We start from the raw sequence: 19,989 nt of genomic DNA, 5'->3' as shown, positions 1-19,989 counted from the left end.
GGAGTGTGAGCGCTTACGCGCGTGTGTGTGTGTATCTGTAACTGTAATCACATCAAAGATCAAAGGCAATCAGATCAAAGCAATCAACAGAAATAACTGACACCTGTGACAGCAGCCGGTGGACAGAGGTCCAGAGGTGGACTGGAATTTCTGGCCTCGAACAGAAAGCATTTTTGGCAAAACCATAATACCTATCATTGATCCGACTTCACTTTGAGCGTCCTGAGTTCTTCCTGAACGTCTACATATGTTTTTTGTGAAGAAAAATTAAAAAATAGCTTTGTTAGAGCGATCTAAAAAAACTGTTAAATGTCAGACAGCTCAGAAATCTTCCTGCGTTTTTAATATGGGAGCCAATGAGGCTGTTGGTGGTGTTGGTGGATCATCTCTGCGTCTTACGCCCAAACTATAACTCTGACAGCTTTACCAGAGGATTGTGAGTGAGAAGACATTCTCCCACGTTTCTATGTAAAAATGATTTCTGTAGAGTGGAATTTGCGGCCTGGAGCGCAGTTTTCAAATGTATTTTTTGACAGTTTTACCTCTCCCTCTACACTCTGAGCGATGACATCACACACTCTGACACGAACATTCCGTGCAATACACACCCATTATAATCTCAGAATTTCTCCAAAAATGATCATGGTCATTGAACAGGGATTGATAAAAAACTATATGACCTATCGAAACGCAAATTAATACACCAATACACAAGACTTGTGTCTACTGTTTAGAGTTTAAATGGAGTCTCTAGGTGAAATTATGCCGGAGAAGTAGACGTCTGAAAATCTTCAATTAATGTTCTTTTTTGCTCATTTTCTTTCGGCCGTCCCATTCATTTCATTTCAGTGCTTCGCCCCGAGCACTGGTCCCTACAGCTATTGCTGTATGGGACCAGTGCTCGGTGCGATTGCCCCGAGGCCCTAATAATAATAATAATAGTATCACGTATTTATTACCTTTATGAGAAAAGGACAGTTTTTTTTCTAACTCTTAACTTTACCGGGGGTTTTTTTACTCTCCGTGGCTCTTTTGCTTCGAACCAATAAACAACAACATTACCTGGTTATAATTATTATTATTAGGGTCCGAGCAGGCAACGACCTGCGAGGTCCCTATTGTATTTCTAATGATTCTTTTTTTTAATTTTTTTTTTTTTTTTTACTTCTTCCCAAATTATCGCATTTTTCACTGCCTGAACATACCCCAAAACTCATGAAACTTTAAATATAAGCATAGCATAGCAGGGACAAAACTGTTTTTGTGTCTTTTTGTTCTACACCTAGGGATTGTAAACCTACGCCTAGAGGGGAGGAGCTGAAATTCTGTGTGCAATGAATGGGAACTGTCATTTAAAATTGAACCAGTAATGCGCTGTAATTGTTTTGTGTACAAGGTCTTCACGTTGGGCTGTGGCTCACCAATCAGTCTGCTAGACCACTTTACTATTTGGTTGACTGAGTTTTTATTTTTCAATGAGAGGTTGCCGTCGGGGTGTGTGCGTTATAGGGGCCAGTCTATACCACCCCTATGAATTTCATTGCCTTAAGTGTTATAGTGTGGCCACGGTACCAAATATGAAATTAGACTGCCACCACAGCGCCACCTAGGGGCCGATCAATAAAACCTTAAAGGGTTATCCTCAGGAGGGCATTGACAATAATTGTACCAAGTTTTGTATAATAATGCACAAACTATCCCTTTAATCCTCATACAGTGTCTGAAGGAGAACTGATATGTATAAGTTAGAAGAGGCAGGTAGCAATGGTGGAAAGTAACTATGTACATTTACTCAAGTACTGGACTTAAAGTACAATTTTGAGGTACTTTTATGTACATTTTATGTAACTTTATACTTCTACTCCACTACATTTTGAGGCATATATTGTACTTTTTATTCCTCTACATTTAGCTGACAGCTTTAGTTACTTTTCAGGTCAAGATTTAAAATGAAAAACATGATACATTTAAAATGATTACCCATTTTTATAAATTAAACTAAATTTAAATTTAGTATTTCTCCTTAGCCTTGTTATTCAGTTTCATCTTATGTCATTGTAATAATGTCGCCTGACCATGACGTAACATTTTAGAGAATAACAGCATCTCTATCAGCTCTCTATCAGGATTTTCTCATTTTTTTTAATAGCTTTAAGTAAAAAAGTTGAGTTAAATGATGCTTTTTTAAATGTCTGCACTATAATTCAGACAGATTTCCCCCAAAATATCGTCTGATATATTAAGATATTTAGATGTATAGCTTTATGTTCATTTTAAGGTTCTGTCAGGTTCTGTGGAAACTCTTGATCTTTATTGAAAATAATTCCAATGAACTTTAAAACTGTTCACTCTTTGTTTCTTTGTCATACATCGTGTATCTCATTCCTCAGCTTCCACGGTTTAAACTGTATCCTCCTCACACACATATGAGCAACAAAGCTGTGATCATATTCCTCTATAATAAACTCATACTGCATCTTCCCATCAGCTGAACACAGAGAGAGCCTCCCACTCTGTAAGGTGATACTAAGAAACTTCAGCCTGAGAGATTTAAGAGTGTAAACATCCGCCCAACACACTCCTGGTGGACTCAACTGCTCATAAATCCTGGAAATGACAGGTTCAGGCTAAATACCTGTCTGGTGGGTTGAGGGTGATTTACTTAAGTTGGGAATTATTCTGACACATTAATTCCTAACTTAGTCATCATTTGATCAGTTGCTGTTGTTTGCAACTTTTGATTAAAAAGTCAGATTTATTGCTCCAATAGGTCACTCTCTATTAAGTGCATAAAGGAGTAAAGCAGCTGTTTGAATGGCAGCTCCACTCAACTCCATTGTGTGTGTGTGTGTGTGTGTGTGTGTGTGTGTGTGTGTGTGTGTTGAGTAATTGTGTGTAGGGAGGAGCAGATACTGTACCAGGAAGTGCAAAGTGCAGCAGGTCGTCAACAGCGCTGCCTTCTTTGCATTCAAGTTAACAGACACGTGGGTTGCAAAAAAAATCCTGTCAGACTCGCTCGGCAACAGCAAGATAAGTTTCTTTATTTGACTCATAGCTCAGAGCAAGTTTCTGTTGAGTCTAAACACAAGAAATAAACATGTTAATGGAGAGAATTAATCATGTTATTTATAGGAACAACTCAAACATGACTAATGAAATAAATTGTCATAGCACTAGTTACAAAGATGTTGATGGTCAATTAAGGTAAACAATAAAACACATCATAACACATTAAGCTGTGTACTCATTGTTTTGATTCAAATTATCATTTCCTTATACTCCTATGCAGTTTAAAGGAACTACACCCATTTTCAGAAATCATATTATTCCTATGATCAAAGACAGCCCAAAAGATTTGTAAACTGACAAAAGTCTGGAGCTGCTTCGTAGAAATGAATGCGGAAAGATGTTATAAATTATGTCAGTGAGTGCAAATGAGAACTGAATATAATAAATAAATAAATAATATAAATAAAAAAATATAATTCTGAATATACAGGGACATTATCTGTTTCAGAAGTGACGACACTAATAGCATAAATCTCATTTTGTATTTAAAAAAAGAACAGCTCATGTTCACAAATATTAACTGAACTTGTTATGGCTTTGGAAATAACATACTGAAATGCACAATTTAAGTGGTGTTCCCCTTTAATTCAGTGAGCCTGCAATGAAAGCTATTTGAATAAAGGTTAACATGTCCATATTTTGTTTTTGTTGAAACCAAACTTTGATTAAACTAAATCAGGGGTCAGCAAAATGTAATGTTATACGGCCAATTATGGCCACAAAAAATGACATTAAAAAAAATCTGTCTGGAGCTACAAAACATCATCATGTTCTCATACCTAAATGTAATGCAATGTAATTGCTATTTCAAACACGTTTGATGTTAAGCGGTCACAGGTTGTTCAGCTTTAGGAGTTAGATGGAGGAGCTGTGGCTTATCTCGTTAAATCTCCTGTATCACCTGCATGAACTGAAACATAATGACACATATGAGCCTTTGGTCAAAACGACCCATATCCCGGTTAGCGGAGCATTTAAAAATAATGCACAGTTTCATTGAATTTAGGCTACAAAACCACTGATCTAGGTTTGGGTTAAAACAACAACAACAACAACAACAACAACAACAACCTCCTAATAAGGTTTTATGAAAGACAGTTTAAACACTAAATAAATGTAAGTAAATTTGAAGTAGTTACTAGGTTGACGTGACTACTGGAAGTGATATAGCTTATAGGAACGGAACTGAACTTCAGTGATGTTAAACCACATCGTTTATGTTATGTTATGTTATGTTATGTTATGTTATGTTATGTTATGTTATGTTATGTTATGTTATATATGAACCCCATCCTGCTGGGTCAGTCAAGGGTCTGACCACCCTAGCTAAAGGAAAGTAAAATAAACATTTAGTTATAGAGGCTATTTTGCACCGATATGAACTGTGTGCCTCGAGATGTTCGCTTGCACTTTGGTGAGCCTTGGGCAGAAAAAGTTTGAAAACCACCTGCCTAGAGGTTGGAGGATTGGCCGTTAACCGGAGGGTCGCCGGTTTGAATCCCAGGACTGACCAGTCAAGGGCTGAGGTGCCCTTGGGCAAAGCGTGAAACTGCTCCCGCAGTAATGTGCTGCCCACTTCAACACGGATACTACCCTGTCAACAATATAATGTTTTTACCAGCGGTGAACAATAAATGTACATCTTGTGATTGTGAAGGGGAAACATTGAGCATGTTATTATTGAACATTTGTGGATTGTTTTTAAGCTACCTATTTTTAGTTTGATTTACAGAAATATAATACTATCAAATATATCTTATATTTCACTTATCTTGAATAGTTCTAATTTCACAATTGTTGAAACATAATATAATTATATCCATAAAATGATTTGGCTCAACAAATCCCACTTCTTTAAAATGTTTAATGATTAAAAAATGTATTCAAATATCACAATAAGATTACTAAGATTTGTTAAATGTATTCAAACCCCTTAGCAGACCCAAGTTTTATTTTATTTTTTTCCTTGACATTGTATTGTTGTTATGTTTGTAATAAGGATGATTGCCAGTAAAAAAAATGTTTTTAATTAAATAATAAAAAAAAAAAAAAAAAAAAAATAGGCTAAATAAAGCTAGCTACAAGGTGTATCCATGCCTATCCAATATTTCTTGTAAATGTAAATTCATAGTCATAGCTATGTTTGTCATAACGATGGTTGACAGTAAAAAATAAAAAATAAAGCTTGCTACAAGGTGTTTCCAATAACCTAGCATTTAGTGTTAGCTAGCTAGCCTAGCCTATATTGGCTGTAGCTCTGTGTACCTAATAAACTGGTAACTGACGATATTTAACTTGACTTTACTTGATTCTATTAAAATGCATACAATGTGTTTTATCATCACTGTCAGGTTAAACCAGATTTCCAGTGACTAGTGAATGAATGACTGGATGATTAGTGTCATCAGGTAACCTTATTACCTGTGCAGGTAACTTCACATTGTCTGTGTGCAGGTTTGTGCTGCCGTGTTTTCAGCTCAGGTGAGAGAAGTCAGGAAGAGGTGTGGTCAGGAGAGAAACTGGAGAGAGGAGCTGAAAACACACAGGTAGATCACAGAAACACGTAACATAAAAATAGACACTTTAAGTTGAGATAAGCTGCCTAGATCTATCAGAAGGTGATTTATTTATCGCTGGTTAGGATTCAGAGAGGAGTTGTGATTGTGGGGAAGCCCTCCGTCCGTCCACGCCGCTGGAGGTTTCAGTTCACCGCGACATGGATCTCTGGTCCCGGGAGTGTGTGGTTGAGAAGTAGCTACCGGAGGACTGACTCGTTGTGATTGACGGTAAGAATCCGAGCTAATATCACTAATATCTGTCTGGATGGGTCAGAGAGGAGCTGCAGGCTGGGGAGATAATAATATCAGAAAGGTTTCCTAACAGATCAGCTTTCAAAACCTTCTTAGTGGGAAAATAAGCACGTTTATTCATTTAAAAACACTCATTAAATTGGGGTTAAAAGGCTTTTTATCAATGGTGGAAGAAGTATTCAGATCCCTTACTTAAGTAAAAGTACTAATACCACATAGTGAAATTACTCCATTACAAGTAGAAGTTCTACTTTCAAAACCTACCAAAATAAAAGTACAAAATGTGTTTTTTCAAAAGTAAAAGTATTCATCATGCAGAATTGGCCCACTCAGATTATTATATATATTGTAAATATACTATGGATTATTTGTATTGATGCATATGTAAACAGTGATATTTCTCATTTTAACGACTTAACATACTGTTTCATTGAGGTTTACTTAAAAAAATGTCTAATCACTTTAAATGTATCGTGTTTTTTATGTTAAATCTTGACCTGGAAGTAACTAAAGCTGTGACATAAATGAAGTGGAGTAAAAAGTAGAATATTTACCTCAAAATGTAGTGAAGCAGAAGTATAAAGTACACAGTACTAGAGTAAATGTACTTGGTTACATTCCACCATTGCTTTGACATTTGACAGTTTTGTGAAATATGTAATCGGTTAATAAAATATGGTGCATTATTATTAAAGCATCAACGATCATAAATCACCTCCAACAGTTATCCATCAATGATAATAATCCAGTAATATAACAACATAACACTGAGGGGGCATTCTGCTGCATAGAAACTATTATATGGATATAATATAATATAATAATATATTATATTATATTATATTATATTATATTATATTATATTATATGGATTCAATGATCAATAGATAGATTCAATGAAAATACAACAATACAACCTTGTAGATATGCCTTTATATTGAAATTGCCGGTTTATTTTCTCTCGTTATTAAAAAAAGTAGATTATTTTTCATTTAAATGTTGTGAAGAGCTCGGTAATAAAATGGTCAAGTCATATTTAGTTGATATAAATGTAACTATTTCCATTTAATGGCCATATGATATCATCTCCTATCAATCACAGGCCTAAAAATCAATATAATATCGTATTGAGATTAAACTTAACACGAATAAAGAGTACTTTAGTGTTTAATCATCCATAAGTACATTTAGCTCATAACAGTTACATTTTTGACTTCATTATGAGGTTGCAGGGAGTCTTTTACATTGTTGAGAAAGCACACAGCATCATGGTGTGTTTTCTTCTGCTTTGATAACAGAACACAGTATTAGTGGGATCTAATGTTCCAGCTGTGTCTCTTCTCTGCTGATGAAGAGCAGCCGGTCAGTGATGTGACTGTCTCCTGGCTTGATCTTGATTTGTTCTTGGTAGGAAGCAGCCGTCACCACTGTAAACAAATGCTACTGGATAAACAACGCTGCTGGCCATTCCAAGTGGCAGATAATGTCTTGTGTGATAAAAGCCGGTCCAGTCCAACCGGTGCCTATTAACTAAATAGTTGGACACTTGGTCACACATGCCATTAGAGCTTCTGGTTAAAAATTGATCTCTCTGTAAACAGAGAGAATGATCACAGAGCTCTCTGCTCACCAACATGCATCTTTTTACCGTTTGGATTTGACCTGCAGAGAATTCACCACATGCTCACTCAAGTTAGGAACAAATTAATTGGGAGTTGTCCTTAGACATGAGTGCAAGTTCAGGCTAGTAACCTCTTGCTCTTGTTTATTTAGGCACGAGTTGTGAGAATAAGCAGACTGATTGCTGCTCTGCTTGTTGGTTGTTGTAGATGTTAATGTTTTCCCAGGCTAGCTGACGGGGGAAAGGCCTTCCCTCACTCATACCTGCAGGGCTGATAAGCAGCTGATTTATAGCTGTGTAACCTTCTGGTAACAGGAGCACACAGAAGAAGAATTTGCTGAATTTACTTTTTATTTTTCAGCAATAAGAAAGTTGTGCAAACTTGATCTCCCTGTTCACTGTTCCTCTGACTCAGGATGCAGAAATTGCAGAGAAATTACAGCAGATTAAGTTTAACCTTTTTACTTATCTTTAAAAAGTTTCTCTGACATCCTTAGAAGAAGAAAATCTCAAAAACCTGCCATACAATGTTAATATTATTTTCTGAAAAGACTTAAATGCTGAGCAGAACTACAACATATGAATTTTCTTTTTAGAATTGTAAGCCTTTAAATGCCAGTTTGTTTACACAATGCAGCTGTTGTTTTTAGGGGGGAAAACACAAAAACACATGAATGAATAAATGATAGTGGGAATTTCTTCGATTTCTGTTAAAGTCTGGAATATTTCAGTGATTAGCAGTAACATTGATTTTGATACATTTTAATTTATTTAAAAAATGTTTAAAGTCCCATTTACAACTAAAGTGTTGAAAAATCCCCACTTTGTATAGAGAGTAAAAACTGCTCAGTGGTGACCAATTATTCATAAACATTTAATGCAAATGACTATATAAGTTAATGGTTTGATTCTGCAAACTTTCTTTTTAATTTAGATTTGCCAGTTTTTCAATTTAAAACGGCCAAAATAATTAAAATTAAAGCAAAAAAAGTCCCCATTGAGGCTAGTAAAGATAGCTTCCCAGGAGCTGTCACACTGCTGTCAACAGAGCGAAGCGACTACATCAGTTACATAAATACTGTGTGAACAGGATCCTGTTGGACTGGTGCCCCCAAACCACAGACAGGTTAGTGTTGTCAGTGTTTCACGTTCCCTGCAGGATCGTTGTCACTGAGGTTCAAATTGAGTCACAACAGAGAAAAAAGCCGCTTGTTCATGCTTTTGAGGAAAAGATGCTCTTTTATGTCACGTTTTTGTTTCCTGTCCTGTTCCTCATCCACCTGCTCCTCACTTCTATGCTTCTTCTGTCATCTTATCTGATTTTACTCTAATTTGGGTTGTAAATTGCCTGCAGCGGACACAGCTTTTGTGTTGTCTTGGTCATAAAAAAGTAATGGCTGTAGTAAATGTGATGTGTAAAACAGTTTGCACGCGTCTAAAAGCTGAACAATCCCCTCACCAAGGGCTGTTTGTTAGTAACCATAGTAACCTATCAAGGCTCAAAAGGGAGCAAAGTTAGTTAAACAGGCTTCTTTAATGAGACGAGGAAGACTCGAGAGATGAAGCTCTGACTCATTGTAGACTGGAAAACATGAGTAAGAGCTTCATTAAGTTTCTTATCATGAAGTTTTAATGACCAAAACAAAAGATTTTATTGGATTTAAACTGAACAAACATTTAACCTTTGACCCTGAAGGCGGCGGCCGGTGATGCTGATGGACCAGGACACTCAGTGGCTGTACCAACTCCTGGCCGAGGTCCAGTTGGAGAAGTTCTACCTGCGTGTCAGAGATGGCCTCAACATCACCCGCATCGAACACTTCAGCTACGTCAAGGAGTCCGACCTGGAGCAGATCGGAATCAGCAAACCTGGTGAGCCTGATCGTCTGCTTCGATCACCTCCGCCGGGTCTAGATATGTAATCAATACGTATCTGTGTCCTCAGGTAGAGAGGATCCCCCTCTGTGACTGATGTTACATCATCACAGGACACAGGAGGGTTAAACTGCTTCTGATGCTAAACTATTGTCCTCTGTTTACCCACAATAGAGTGGGTTAACAGAAGACAATGGTTCACAGAAGGGATCAACAATTCTCATCACAACGTCCACTTTCTTGTTTTATCTAAAGCTTTCAGCCACATCTCATGGCCTTCACACAGAGACAAGTGTTCATAAAGAAATCAATTTTACATAATTTAAAAATCTATTAATCCACCAATCTGTGCAGCTGTGTTTGTTTAGTTGTTGTGTTCATAATTACATTAAATCAGAATCAGAAAATGCTTTTCTTTAAGTTGCTGTATAAGGAATAAAAATATAAATAAGTAAGTATGTAAACAAAATAAAGATTTTTTAAAAAGTGGTGCAATACTAAATATACAACAACAATATAAAATACAAATGCAACAAGTCTTAAGTAAATAGAGATATGTACAAATAGAAATGTAGAAATATAGAAATTAATTTGAAGCAAATTAGTAATTAAATGATTAAATGAGGGTGATACACGGCATATTTTTCTTTTTCTTATTTAGAAAAATATATTACCTTTATTCATTTAGTCTATAAAATGTAAAAAAAATAGTGAATATTGAAAGGCAACTCCTGCTCTAACATCCTGATTGATGCAGAAATATTAAAAACCATGAGCATTAATTCACAAACACACTTATTGATCACTTATTACATAACTTATCAATAGAATTTTAGTGAAATAATGAGCAGAAATGTTGTGCTGAAAACTATATATGTTTGTATAACAATATAATATATAAAATACAATTGGGGTTCTAAAAGACATGATATGTCATGTTGAATATGTCTATATATATATATACAGTACAGGCCAAAAGTTTGGACACACCTTCTCATTCAATGCGTTTCCTTTATTTTCATGACTATTGACATTGTAAATTCATCAAAACTATTAATGAACACATGTGGGATTATGTACTCAACAAAAAAGTGTGAAATAACTGAAAACATGTCTTATATTCTAGTAAGCAAAGGGTGGCTACTTTGAGGAATCTAAAATACAAGACATGTTTTCAGTTATTTCACACTTTTTTTGTTAAGTACATAATTCCATATGTGTTTATTCATAGTTTTGATGCCTTCAGTGAGAATCTACAATGTAAATAGTCATGAGAATAAAGAAAAACGCATTGAATGAGAAGGTGTGTCCAAACTTTTGGCCTGTACTGTATATATGTTTGTATAACAATATAATATATAAAATACAATTGGGGTTCTAAAAGTCAGACATGATATGTCATGTTGAATATGTCTATATATATATATGTCTATAATATGTTTTCTTCCAGCACAAAGAAGATTATGGGAAGCTCTGAAACGCTACAAGATAAACGCACGGGGACGATCCTGGGTGCCCAAGGTCTGACTCATGTTTGTTCATATGTATTTAGTGAGAATAAACATTAGGCATATTTTCTAAATGAATTTCCTGACACATGCAGCCGCCGAGAGGTCCGGAGGGCGGGGAGCAGTGGAGCGGCGGCGGCCCGGCTCCGGTTCAGGAGGTGAGCCGGGCTCTTCCCAGTCTGATCCAGGACAGCGAGCTGGTCCTGGGAGAGAAGCTGGGCTCCGGCTCCTTCGGGGTGGTGAAGAGGGGAGAGTGGCACACGCCCACTGGGAGAGTGGTAAGGGACTGTTTTATGGAGTATCTTTTTTTCTGATAGACGTTTTATATTCTGTATATATTCTAATTAAACATCCCTAAAACAGTCAACATGTACTATAAAACAGATGGTAAGGCTTTCTATTTGTGATTGCTGCATGCATATAGAAGTAAAGATTAAATACATTTATCTAGGGAGGAAGTGAGCTGCTTTAATTTTACATTACTGCATTATTATTATTATTTAAACCCACCATGAAAACACAGTTTAAAAAGTGTTGGCATAGGTGTCTGCAGGATTCATATATTGTTCACAAAGATTGAACTTAAGGCTGCTATAAGATAATCATTCCTATAAAGTTTCCCCTTCAGCTCATTGTTTTGGTTTCACTAAAGTCTTTGAATCTACCGAGCTCATTGGCCCTTTATTCCAAAACCACAATAGTTCAAAAAAGTCAGACTGGACTGAGAGTAATCCCAAAAACAATAAAGCTCAGAAAAGGAGTTGGAGCTGGATTTCATTTTCAGATTATATTTAACTTTTCAGAGGTCTTCCCTGGACTTCAGGATTCAGGTTAACAGGCCATTGGACTAATGACCCAAATAATTAAAAAAAACACTGTACACCAACTACAGCACCAAACAGCAGACAGACAGAGTTAGTGACTAGCTAGTCACTAGATATTTTCCTCAGGTGCTGGTGGAGAACAAAACAGAGCTAATAGACTAATTATTTGTATATGGACACTAACTGTGCTGGTTGCAAAAATCGGACCGCCAAAAAGAACACTGTGATCGTGAAGAAAACTACCTCGCAAAAAAATACTATTTTCTCACAGAGAATTTTTCTTTATTTCACTTTATTAAACGCTGTCTCAATATTAAAAAAACTTGTCACTCGAGGATAGGCGAGTGTAAAAAATGTCTCTGTATACGTTTGAAATGGAAGACTTTTATTATAAGTAGTACCTTTTGGCAGCCCACGGCACAACACGACATGTTCCAACAGATGATCGCTCTTCCTGTGATTAAAGTTTTCTCATGTATTTAAGCTGACCTCTGATTCCTGCAACACTAGAGTGACGTGCTCTGATAACGAGTCTATTGGAAAGTGAATACTGAACTTGACATTCATCATACAGTCATGGAAAAATTATTAGACCACTTTTTTTTCTTCAATTTCATTTTAATGCCTGGTACAACTAAAGTTACATCTGTTTGGACAAATATAATAATAATAACAAAAATAGCTCATAAGAGTTTAATTGAAGAGCTGATATCTGGACATGTTCCATGGTTTTCTTGATAATGATTTTGAAAAACCGAGGTGAGGGTTTAGAGAGAGGACTGAGGTTGAGTCTGTCTCTTTTGTCTCCTGTCAGCTGCCTGTAGCAGTAAAGTCCCTGAAGAGCAGCCTGTCGAGGCAGACGGACACACTGACGGACTTCCTACAGGAGGTGACCACCATGCAGTCACTGGACCACCAGCACATCATCCGGCTCTATGGAGTGGTGCTCACACAGCCTCTCAAAATGGTCAGATGTTTTGATGTTTAATCATGGGGATCTATTGAATGTAAGACATGTTGAGGAGGATTTCACAATGACATTTCCTTTCCTGTAGGTCACAGAGCTGGCCCCCTTAGGCTCTCTGTATGAAACCCTGCGCTCTCGTCAGTACGAGTACCCCCTGCTCCGCCTCTGGCTCTTTGCCACCCAGATCGCAGCAGGTATGGACTACCTGGAGATGAGGAGGTTCATCCACAGGGACCTGGCAGCGAGAAACGTCCTGCTGGCGTCCAGGGAGACGGCGAAGATCGGAGACTTTGGCCTGATGAGAGGCCTGAGCCAAGACGCAGACCACTATGTGATGTCAGCACACAAACGGATCCCGTTTGCATGGTGAGGACTGACGATGGATGGACGATGTGATATTTAAAGTTCTCACTCATGTATTCTCTCATTGTGAACCTGCCTGTTCTTCCTGCAGGTGTGCTCCGGAGAGTCTCCGTGTGGGCTCCTTCTCCCACTCCTCAGACGTCTGGATGTTTGGGGTCACTCTGTGGGAGATGTTCACGTACTGCGAGGAGCCCTGGCTGGGCCTGTCGGGCAGACAGGTACACGCTTGTCAGCTGCATGGGAACATTCATGTTATGCTTCTGCAGCTTGTATCCATGCCAGTTAGCGTATTTGTCCTCATGTTTGGAATGTGTGTCCCCGCCCTGATCCAGTTTGCTTTTGTGATATGCTCTGTGACTCAGAGTTGAAGTGTCTCTGACGTTCACGCTCTTAAATCCAGATTTTATGGCGTGTGGAGCGGGAGGGTGAGCGCCTGGAGAAACCGCCGGATTGCCCCCAAGAACTGTACGCCGTCATGAGGAAGTGCTGGGCCTGCAATCCTGCCGACAGGCCGACCTTCGCCCAGCTCATCACAATGGTGGCAGAGGTGTGAAACCGAATGTGAAGCTTTTAAAGGGCCAGTTCAGATTTTCTGAAGTGGGTTGTAAGTGGTATTTATCCCTAGTGATCCCTGCAGTAGATGGCGGTCAGCATCAGTTTGGAGAAGCAGGCAGGAGTACTGACACAGAAGAAAAACCCAATGTACTGCTGTGGACAGGGGCAGCAGCAAGTCATATGTTAGCCACCTAAAAACATCAGAATCAGTTTAAATGTACACTATATATGTAGAATATTTTCACCACTTTAACTTGCCATAAGAGTTTAGGTTTACGCAGGGGGAAGTGAAAAAGTTATTGAAGCTCTCTTCAAAATCATCAGACTCCATTGGGAAAAAAACAGTAATTTTATTATGCAGAACACTGCAGCTGCTGGTCTACCGCTGCCTCAGCCACTTAGTTTGTGTTATTGTGTGACTTTCGTGTTTTAAAGACACAAACTAAGCCTAAGACTAACCAGTCAAAACAGCAGTAGACCAGCAGTTCTACAAGGTACAATTTCAGTTTTTGTCAATGGATTCTGGTGGCTCTGATGTAATTTTCCATATGAACTTAACCAAGGCTGTAGGTGGTGAAAACATTAAAAATAGAATGTACATCTAAACTAATATTGATGTTTAAAGTTTTTTAAGGTGCATTTTGCTGCTGTCCCCATCCACAGCAGTGCATTGCTTAGTTTCTGTATCAGTACTCCTGCCTGTGTGTGCAGACCAACTTCTACTGAAGTTAATTCACTTTGATAAGCACTTCATACAGCTCCACTTCAATAAACCCAGACTATCCCTTTAATACCTCTGGTGATCAACTCACAGGAGGGACTATAATATTATATATTATCATATATATTATTGATGAAGCCTCATCAGGTTTTAATCTACTACTTAAAAATGCATATTGTTTTATTTACTTTCTGACTTAACTTAACTTTTTAACTTATTTTTCTGCCTTTGCAGGCTAAACCAATGGAGACACAAGCAACACGAGACTTTGCTGAACCCAGAAAACTTGCACTTGTGGCCAACGACCTTGTGACCGTCATAGACCATGGGTGGGTGAGAGAAAGGAGGGTGGGACTAAAAGAGTAAAGGGAAAACTTTGACCAACACAATGGGCCTTTGTTTAGATGAAACAGAGGTTTAAATCAGCCTCTCCAAAGTGCATTCCAGCCATGATCTCATGGAGTCCTTAAACCCATTTGGCTTTGTTTGTTTGAACGAGTCTAACAGCTCTGATGCTGCCTTTTAAAGGTTTTTTTACATGATACCTCAATGGTGAAAATGATATCTGCTGTGTCATTGTTTGCAGTTTGTTTTCATTCAGAAACGCTCACAGAAAGCCTAAAATCATCAATCAACAAATAAACATAAAAAAGATATTTGTTAATCATGTTATACGGGCAAAAATTTAAATTGAAACCCCTGATTTAATTAAAGTCACTTAAAAAAAGTGCCAGCAATAACAAAATAAACCAGTTAAGAATGCATCATGTCAGAAGTTGAGTCTGTTGGTATTATTAATGCTAGTCAGTTGAAATTAAATAAAAAAGTAAAATACAAACACTGGTGCAGATTAATACCAGACTCAATATTTCCATCCCAAACATTTACATTTCTTAAATAATTCTTAATAAAACTACATACTATATTACTAACTAGCTTTTCAGAGTAAAGAGCTGAATCTTACAGTAAGCAAATGTTGGTGGTTCAGGCGTTAGTTTAGACAAATGAAGAAAGTCTGGAAACACTGTTAACTATAGACCAGTATCCTGTCAGTAACCGGACAGTTTCTGTGAGATAAAGCCAGGCTGTGTCACTTCATTTGTGCTCTTACTAATAAAAAGTTGTCATTGTATGATGACTATATAGCAGAGTTAAACATTTAAACATTACATCCTGGTAGTCCCACTTTAAAGAAGGGACGTTCCTTTAGTTTCTTATTGAACTGTTTTTTTTCTGCAGTCTGGAGATGTGTGAGTGGAGAGGCCAGAACCAGAGGACGCTGGCGGTCGGCTGGTACCCTGCCGGCCTCACCGTGCCGTTACTCCCTCCTGCTCCTGCTCCTGCTCCTGCTCCTGCCGGCAACCCCGGGCCCAACCCCGCCTCCGCCACCGCTTACATCTCCCCCCCGCTGAAGGGCAGCCTGCAACACACCGGGCACGGAGACATCAAACCTGAGCACTGCTGGGGGGGACCTGACACCCATATAGAGTCAGTGACATTTATTACTCTCTCTCTTTCTGAGGCTGTTTGGTGAATTCACTTCTTCTGTAAAAATGTCTGCTGTTGTGTTTTACTGTTTAGCCAGTCTCAGATAAAAACAAGTATGTGATAAACTGAAACTAGCATGGCAGTAAAAATGACTCAGGAAGTATAGTTTACTACTCTACCACAGGGACTTTAATCACCTGCAGCTAAAGATACACCGTTCAACAAGAAAAATGAACAAAGTTAATCTCTGGTTACTGTTTTTACCAATAACAGTGTTTGAGGGTTGGTCTTCCTTTTATTGCCTTGCCGCCTTTCAGCTTTTCTGCTTATTTATTGACTTTACAGAATACTACAAAATATAGGCAATAAAAGGCTGTTAGCTATGGTTTTTGAAATTGCATGTTTCCCATTCAATCTGGTAGAAAACCATACAAACTTCCATCTGTGCTGCCTGAGTCCCTGTGTTTTACTGCAGAATGCTAACAACATGCTGTCAGTCTTGTAGTGTTTTAGCTGTATTATGTATTATGTATTTTAATGTGTTGACTGTTCTGACCTGTGGCAGGACCAACTGGAGGACGGCCCCCCCCAGAGACAAGGACAGCTCCAATCTGAAGAAAATGGCAGGTAGGAACTAAAGATGCTGCCGAATGTAGGGAGTAAAGCTAATATCAGGCTAACGTTAACATCTTCATATGACAAGGGCTGCAACTAAGACATTTATTTTCATTACCAATTCATCTGCAGATTGTTTTCTTGATTATTCGATTAATCATTTGGTCGATAAAATGCCAGAGAGTTGTAAAAAATATCTATCCCAGTATTTCTAAGTCAAAGGTATTTAATGATGTATTTAAATGTTGAATGTCAATCCAAAACCCAAAAATAGAAAGCAGGAAATCTTAAATTACGTTTTGATGTTGATCACATTAAAAAAATGTATGTAATTTAATACTGTATTAAATGGTTGGTATCAGCTGAATAATTATTTTTAATAATTTAAACATTTTTTATTATGTTTTTTTAATAATTGTAATAAAACGTTTTAATTTATTACATTTTTTTTTTAATTTTATTTCGCATCATTTACAATTATGTAATTGGGACTTGACTTAGAACCTGACTAGCATTATCTAAGGATTAACTTAATTTCATATGACAAGACAAGGTGACTTGGACCATTTTACAACCTGTTAAAATGCTATTATTAGACATCTTATCTATCCAAGAAGTAACTTTATGTATTCATTTATTTTCTTACTAATTTGCAGATTTACATGTCACAGTTTACTAGTCTGCCCTCTAGTGGCTGTGTTTGACTCCTAGCACAGGTCACCCAAACTCTGAACCAGGATCCCTTTCTAACTCTCTAGATTTGATATTTATTGAGCATTAAAAAGCTCTTCCTGTGTCTCCAGGTATGTCTCAGAGTCTGGAGTCAGTGTTGGGCGGAGGGTCGCGGGTTCAGACGGTCGGGGCGGTCCGAGTGGATCAGCATGGCCGACTCGTTGCTCCAGCTCGTAGTGTGGTGATGCAGGACCCCCGCAGGTTCAGCGAGGCCAGCCTCGCCCCACCTCCCAGCATCGCCCCACCTCCCAGGCCCCCGCCTCCCAACCTCAAACGCATTAACGTTAAACCCCAGAGGAGGCCCACCATCCACCCGGTCTACCCGGGCTCCTCCTGGCCTCCTCCAGCACAGCCTCAGCCTCAGGTTCCACCTCCCCCCCAGCCCCAGTACCCGCCTCACCAGCCTGTCGGAGGCTCCAACCTGGCCAAGATGTCCCACATGGCTCGCTCAACCCCCCAGCTGGACGAGCCGGACCACCGAGAGAGGGACCGGGTCAGAGACCGAGAGAAGTCGCCTCATCTGCATAACACCAGAGACAGCCTCACGTCACAGGTACAAAGCTGATCTACCATCATTTGGCTTTTCTGGATCAATAATGTGTTCACTGGATTAAATAGAAGCTTCTCCTCAGGTGATGGAGGCGGTTCATGGAGCGACCATTGAAGAGGTTCGTACTGCACTTCAGCGCAATGACTGGAACCCGGTACGAGCAGAACAACAGCTCAAGGTCAGACCATGAAAACACAAACACCTTATTTACCTGTAAATATTAGAAAGCTTTAATATAGACCAATCTGAAGGAATCTGTTCGTCATATTTTTTGAAGACTTTCATTGTGTGATTCAGTAAAGCCCCTTTAAGACTGCTGTTTCAAGTCGCAATATTTACACTTCTAAATAGATAGATAGATAGACAGACAGACAGACAGACAGACTCTATATGCCGGCACAGCTTGTTACAGCACATTCTAAGAGTCTCTCCAAAACTCCCTCAACAATGGTTTCACAGCAGGTGTTTTGCATTTGAATGCTGATTGAAACACCTGCTTTGAGCTGCGGACAGAAGAGCATCTAACAGATAGCAAATAACCAGCAGCTTTCTCTTGATTTCTCCTCCATGTTCTCTGTTTAAGGCAGGGGTGTCAAACTCTGGCCCGCGGGCCAAATCTGGCCCGCAGTGTAATTTAATTTGGCCCGCGAGGCAATACCAAATTATTATATAATTATTGTACTATAAAAGCTGACCCGCTGGTATTATACGGCGCATTTACCGCTAATACTAGATTTATTATTGTTATTTTATTTTTAAATGTATTACCCTGTTGAAAAACTTTATTTTGATATTTAAATCAGAAGGATGCTAATAGAAAAGAGGCATACGATTTTTATTTCATTTTTATTTAATAAATGAATGACATTGATGTGTTTTTTATTTGATATTTGATTTTGCATGTCTGCACTATTTAGTTATATATTGTATGTTTATAAGTGTTGCTGGTTCCATATTTAATGTTAAAGCAAAACATGTTTGGTATATATTAAAAGGTTTATTTGTTCAATGTTGGCCCGCGATTTTATTCAAGTTTTAAATTTTGGCCCATTGTGTATTTGAGTTTGACACCCCTGGTTTAAGGTGTTTCTATGTTTCTAAAGATGTGTATCTTGTGTTGTCAGCTGGAGCAGCTGTACTCTCTGAGCCTCTGCTCCAGAGAAGACTGTCTGAGGGTCCTCACCAGGTACCAGTGGAACCTGCAGCTGGCCAGCCGGTACCTGATCCGCTGGTCACGGGACGACCGCACCACCACCGGAGACAGGGAGCGAGCCCAAGTTAGCGCCGAAAGACGAGTCTGAAATTATTTTCTGGCTTTGACATTGGAAGTATACTTTTCATTTAGCACCTTGATACGGGAACAGACGGGAGGTCCAGTGCATTGTAAAGTAGAGAAGTGAAGAAGTTTGATTGTAAAAAAGAAAGATAAACAGGAATTTAGCGAAGAGACTTTTCCGACTACTGTTCTTGTATTTTGTAATGACATACTGTCCAGCACATTATGTGCATTTTGCAAATAGTTTTTGTATCGTGATGAATTTGTATATAATGTATTAGAAATTGTCGTCTTATTGAATAAAGTGGATGATCTGGTCTTAATGCTGAGCTGCTGATAATATGAGTTTATTTACTGTATATTTTACTCTTTAATAGGAACTTTGTGTTGTGTTCAAGTGCCTGCTGGTCTTCAGGAGGATTTAGTTTTAAATTGTCTTATTTAAAACCTTACATTGGTGTTAATGCAGGATCAAAGCTCTGTGGCCCTTAAGCCTGTCTAGTCCTCCAGTCAACTATGCACTGGTGGTCCTCAGGGCTCAAAAAGGACCCCATGACATGAGACTGGTTTTAGGACATGTAGGAAAAAAACGACTTCTTTTTCACCTTTTAATGCAACTGATGTCACAAATTGATATATAATTTTCATATTTTTTCATTATTATTGGTCAATTTTAGTCAAATATACAAAATTAGGCCTCAGTTCAAGAGAAAAAAAGGTAATGAAACCTGATTTATTTTTTCAATAGTTGTATTGAAAAAATTTCTTGATGGGAAGGAAAATTATTATTTGAAACGAGGCCTAATTTTGTATATTTGACTAAAATTTACCAATAATAATGAGAAAACATAAAAATTATATATCAATTTGTTGGTCACGAGTTGCCTTAAAAGGTGAACAAAGTTGTTAATTTTTTGTCTACATGTCCTAAAACCAGTTTTATGTCATGAGGTCCTTTCTGAGCCCTGAGGACCACAGGTGTTATACAAATTTATAAAACACGTAAATTGATCAA

The 19,989-nt window shown here is 38.2% G+C and overlaps 1 protein-coding gene across 1 annotated transcript; it reads left to right on the top strand.

The window, feature by feature from the left end:
- Nucleotides 1–5,160: 5,160 nt before the first annotated feature.
- tnk1 (tyrosine kinase, non-receptor, 1) lies at nucleotides 5,161–19,282 on the top strand. Its single transcript, XM_059355131.1, has 15 exons — nucleotides 5,161–5,615; nucleotides 5,711–5,855; nucleotides 9,197–9,372; nucleotides 10,826–10,896; nucleotides 10,979–11,161; nucleotides 12,522–12,674; nucleotides 12,763–13,040; nucleotides 13,129–13,255; nucleotides 13,438–13,584; nucleotides 14,548–14,642; nucleotides 15,553–15,801; nucleotides 16,367–16,428; nucleotides 17,220–17,701; nucleotides 17,781–17,876; nucleotides 18,823–19,282. The coding sequence occupies exons 3-15, from the start codon at nucleotides 9,210–9,212 to the stop codon at nucleotides 18,997–18,999; spliced, it is 2,283 nt and encodes a 760-aa protein (XP_059211114.1). The 5' UTR covers nucleotides 5,161–5,615; nucleotides 5,711–5,855; nucleotides 9,197–9,209; the 3' UTR covers nucleotides 19,000–19,282.
- The last annotated feature ends 707 nt before the right edge of the window (nucleotides 19,283–19,989 follow it).

The sequence above is a fragment of the Centropristis striata genome, chromosome 17 (genome assembly GCF_030273125.1).
Source record: "Centropristis striata isolate RG_2023a ecotype Rhode Island chromosome 17, C.striata_1.0, whole genome shotgun sequence".
Taxonomy (NCBI): Eukaryota; Metazoa; Chordata; class Actinopteri; order Perciformes; family Serranidae; genus Centropristis; species Centropristis striata.
This window is presented reverse-complemented; position numbering and strand designations above follow the sequence as displayed.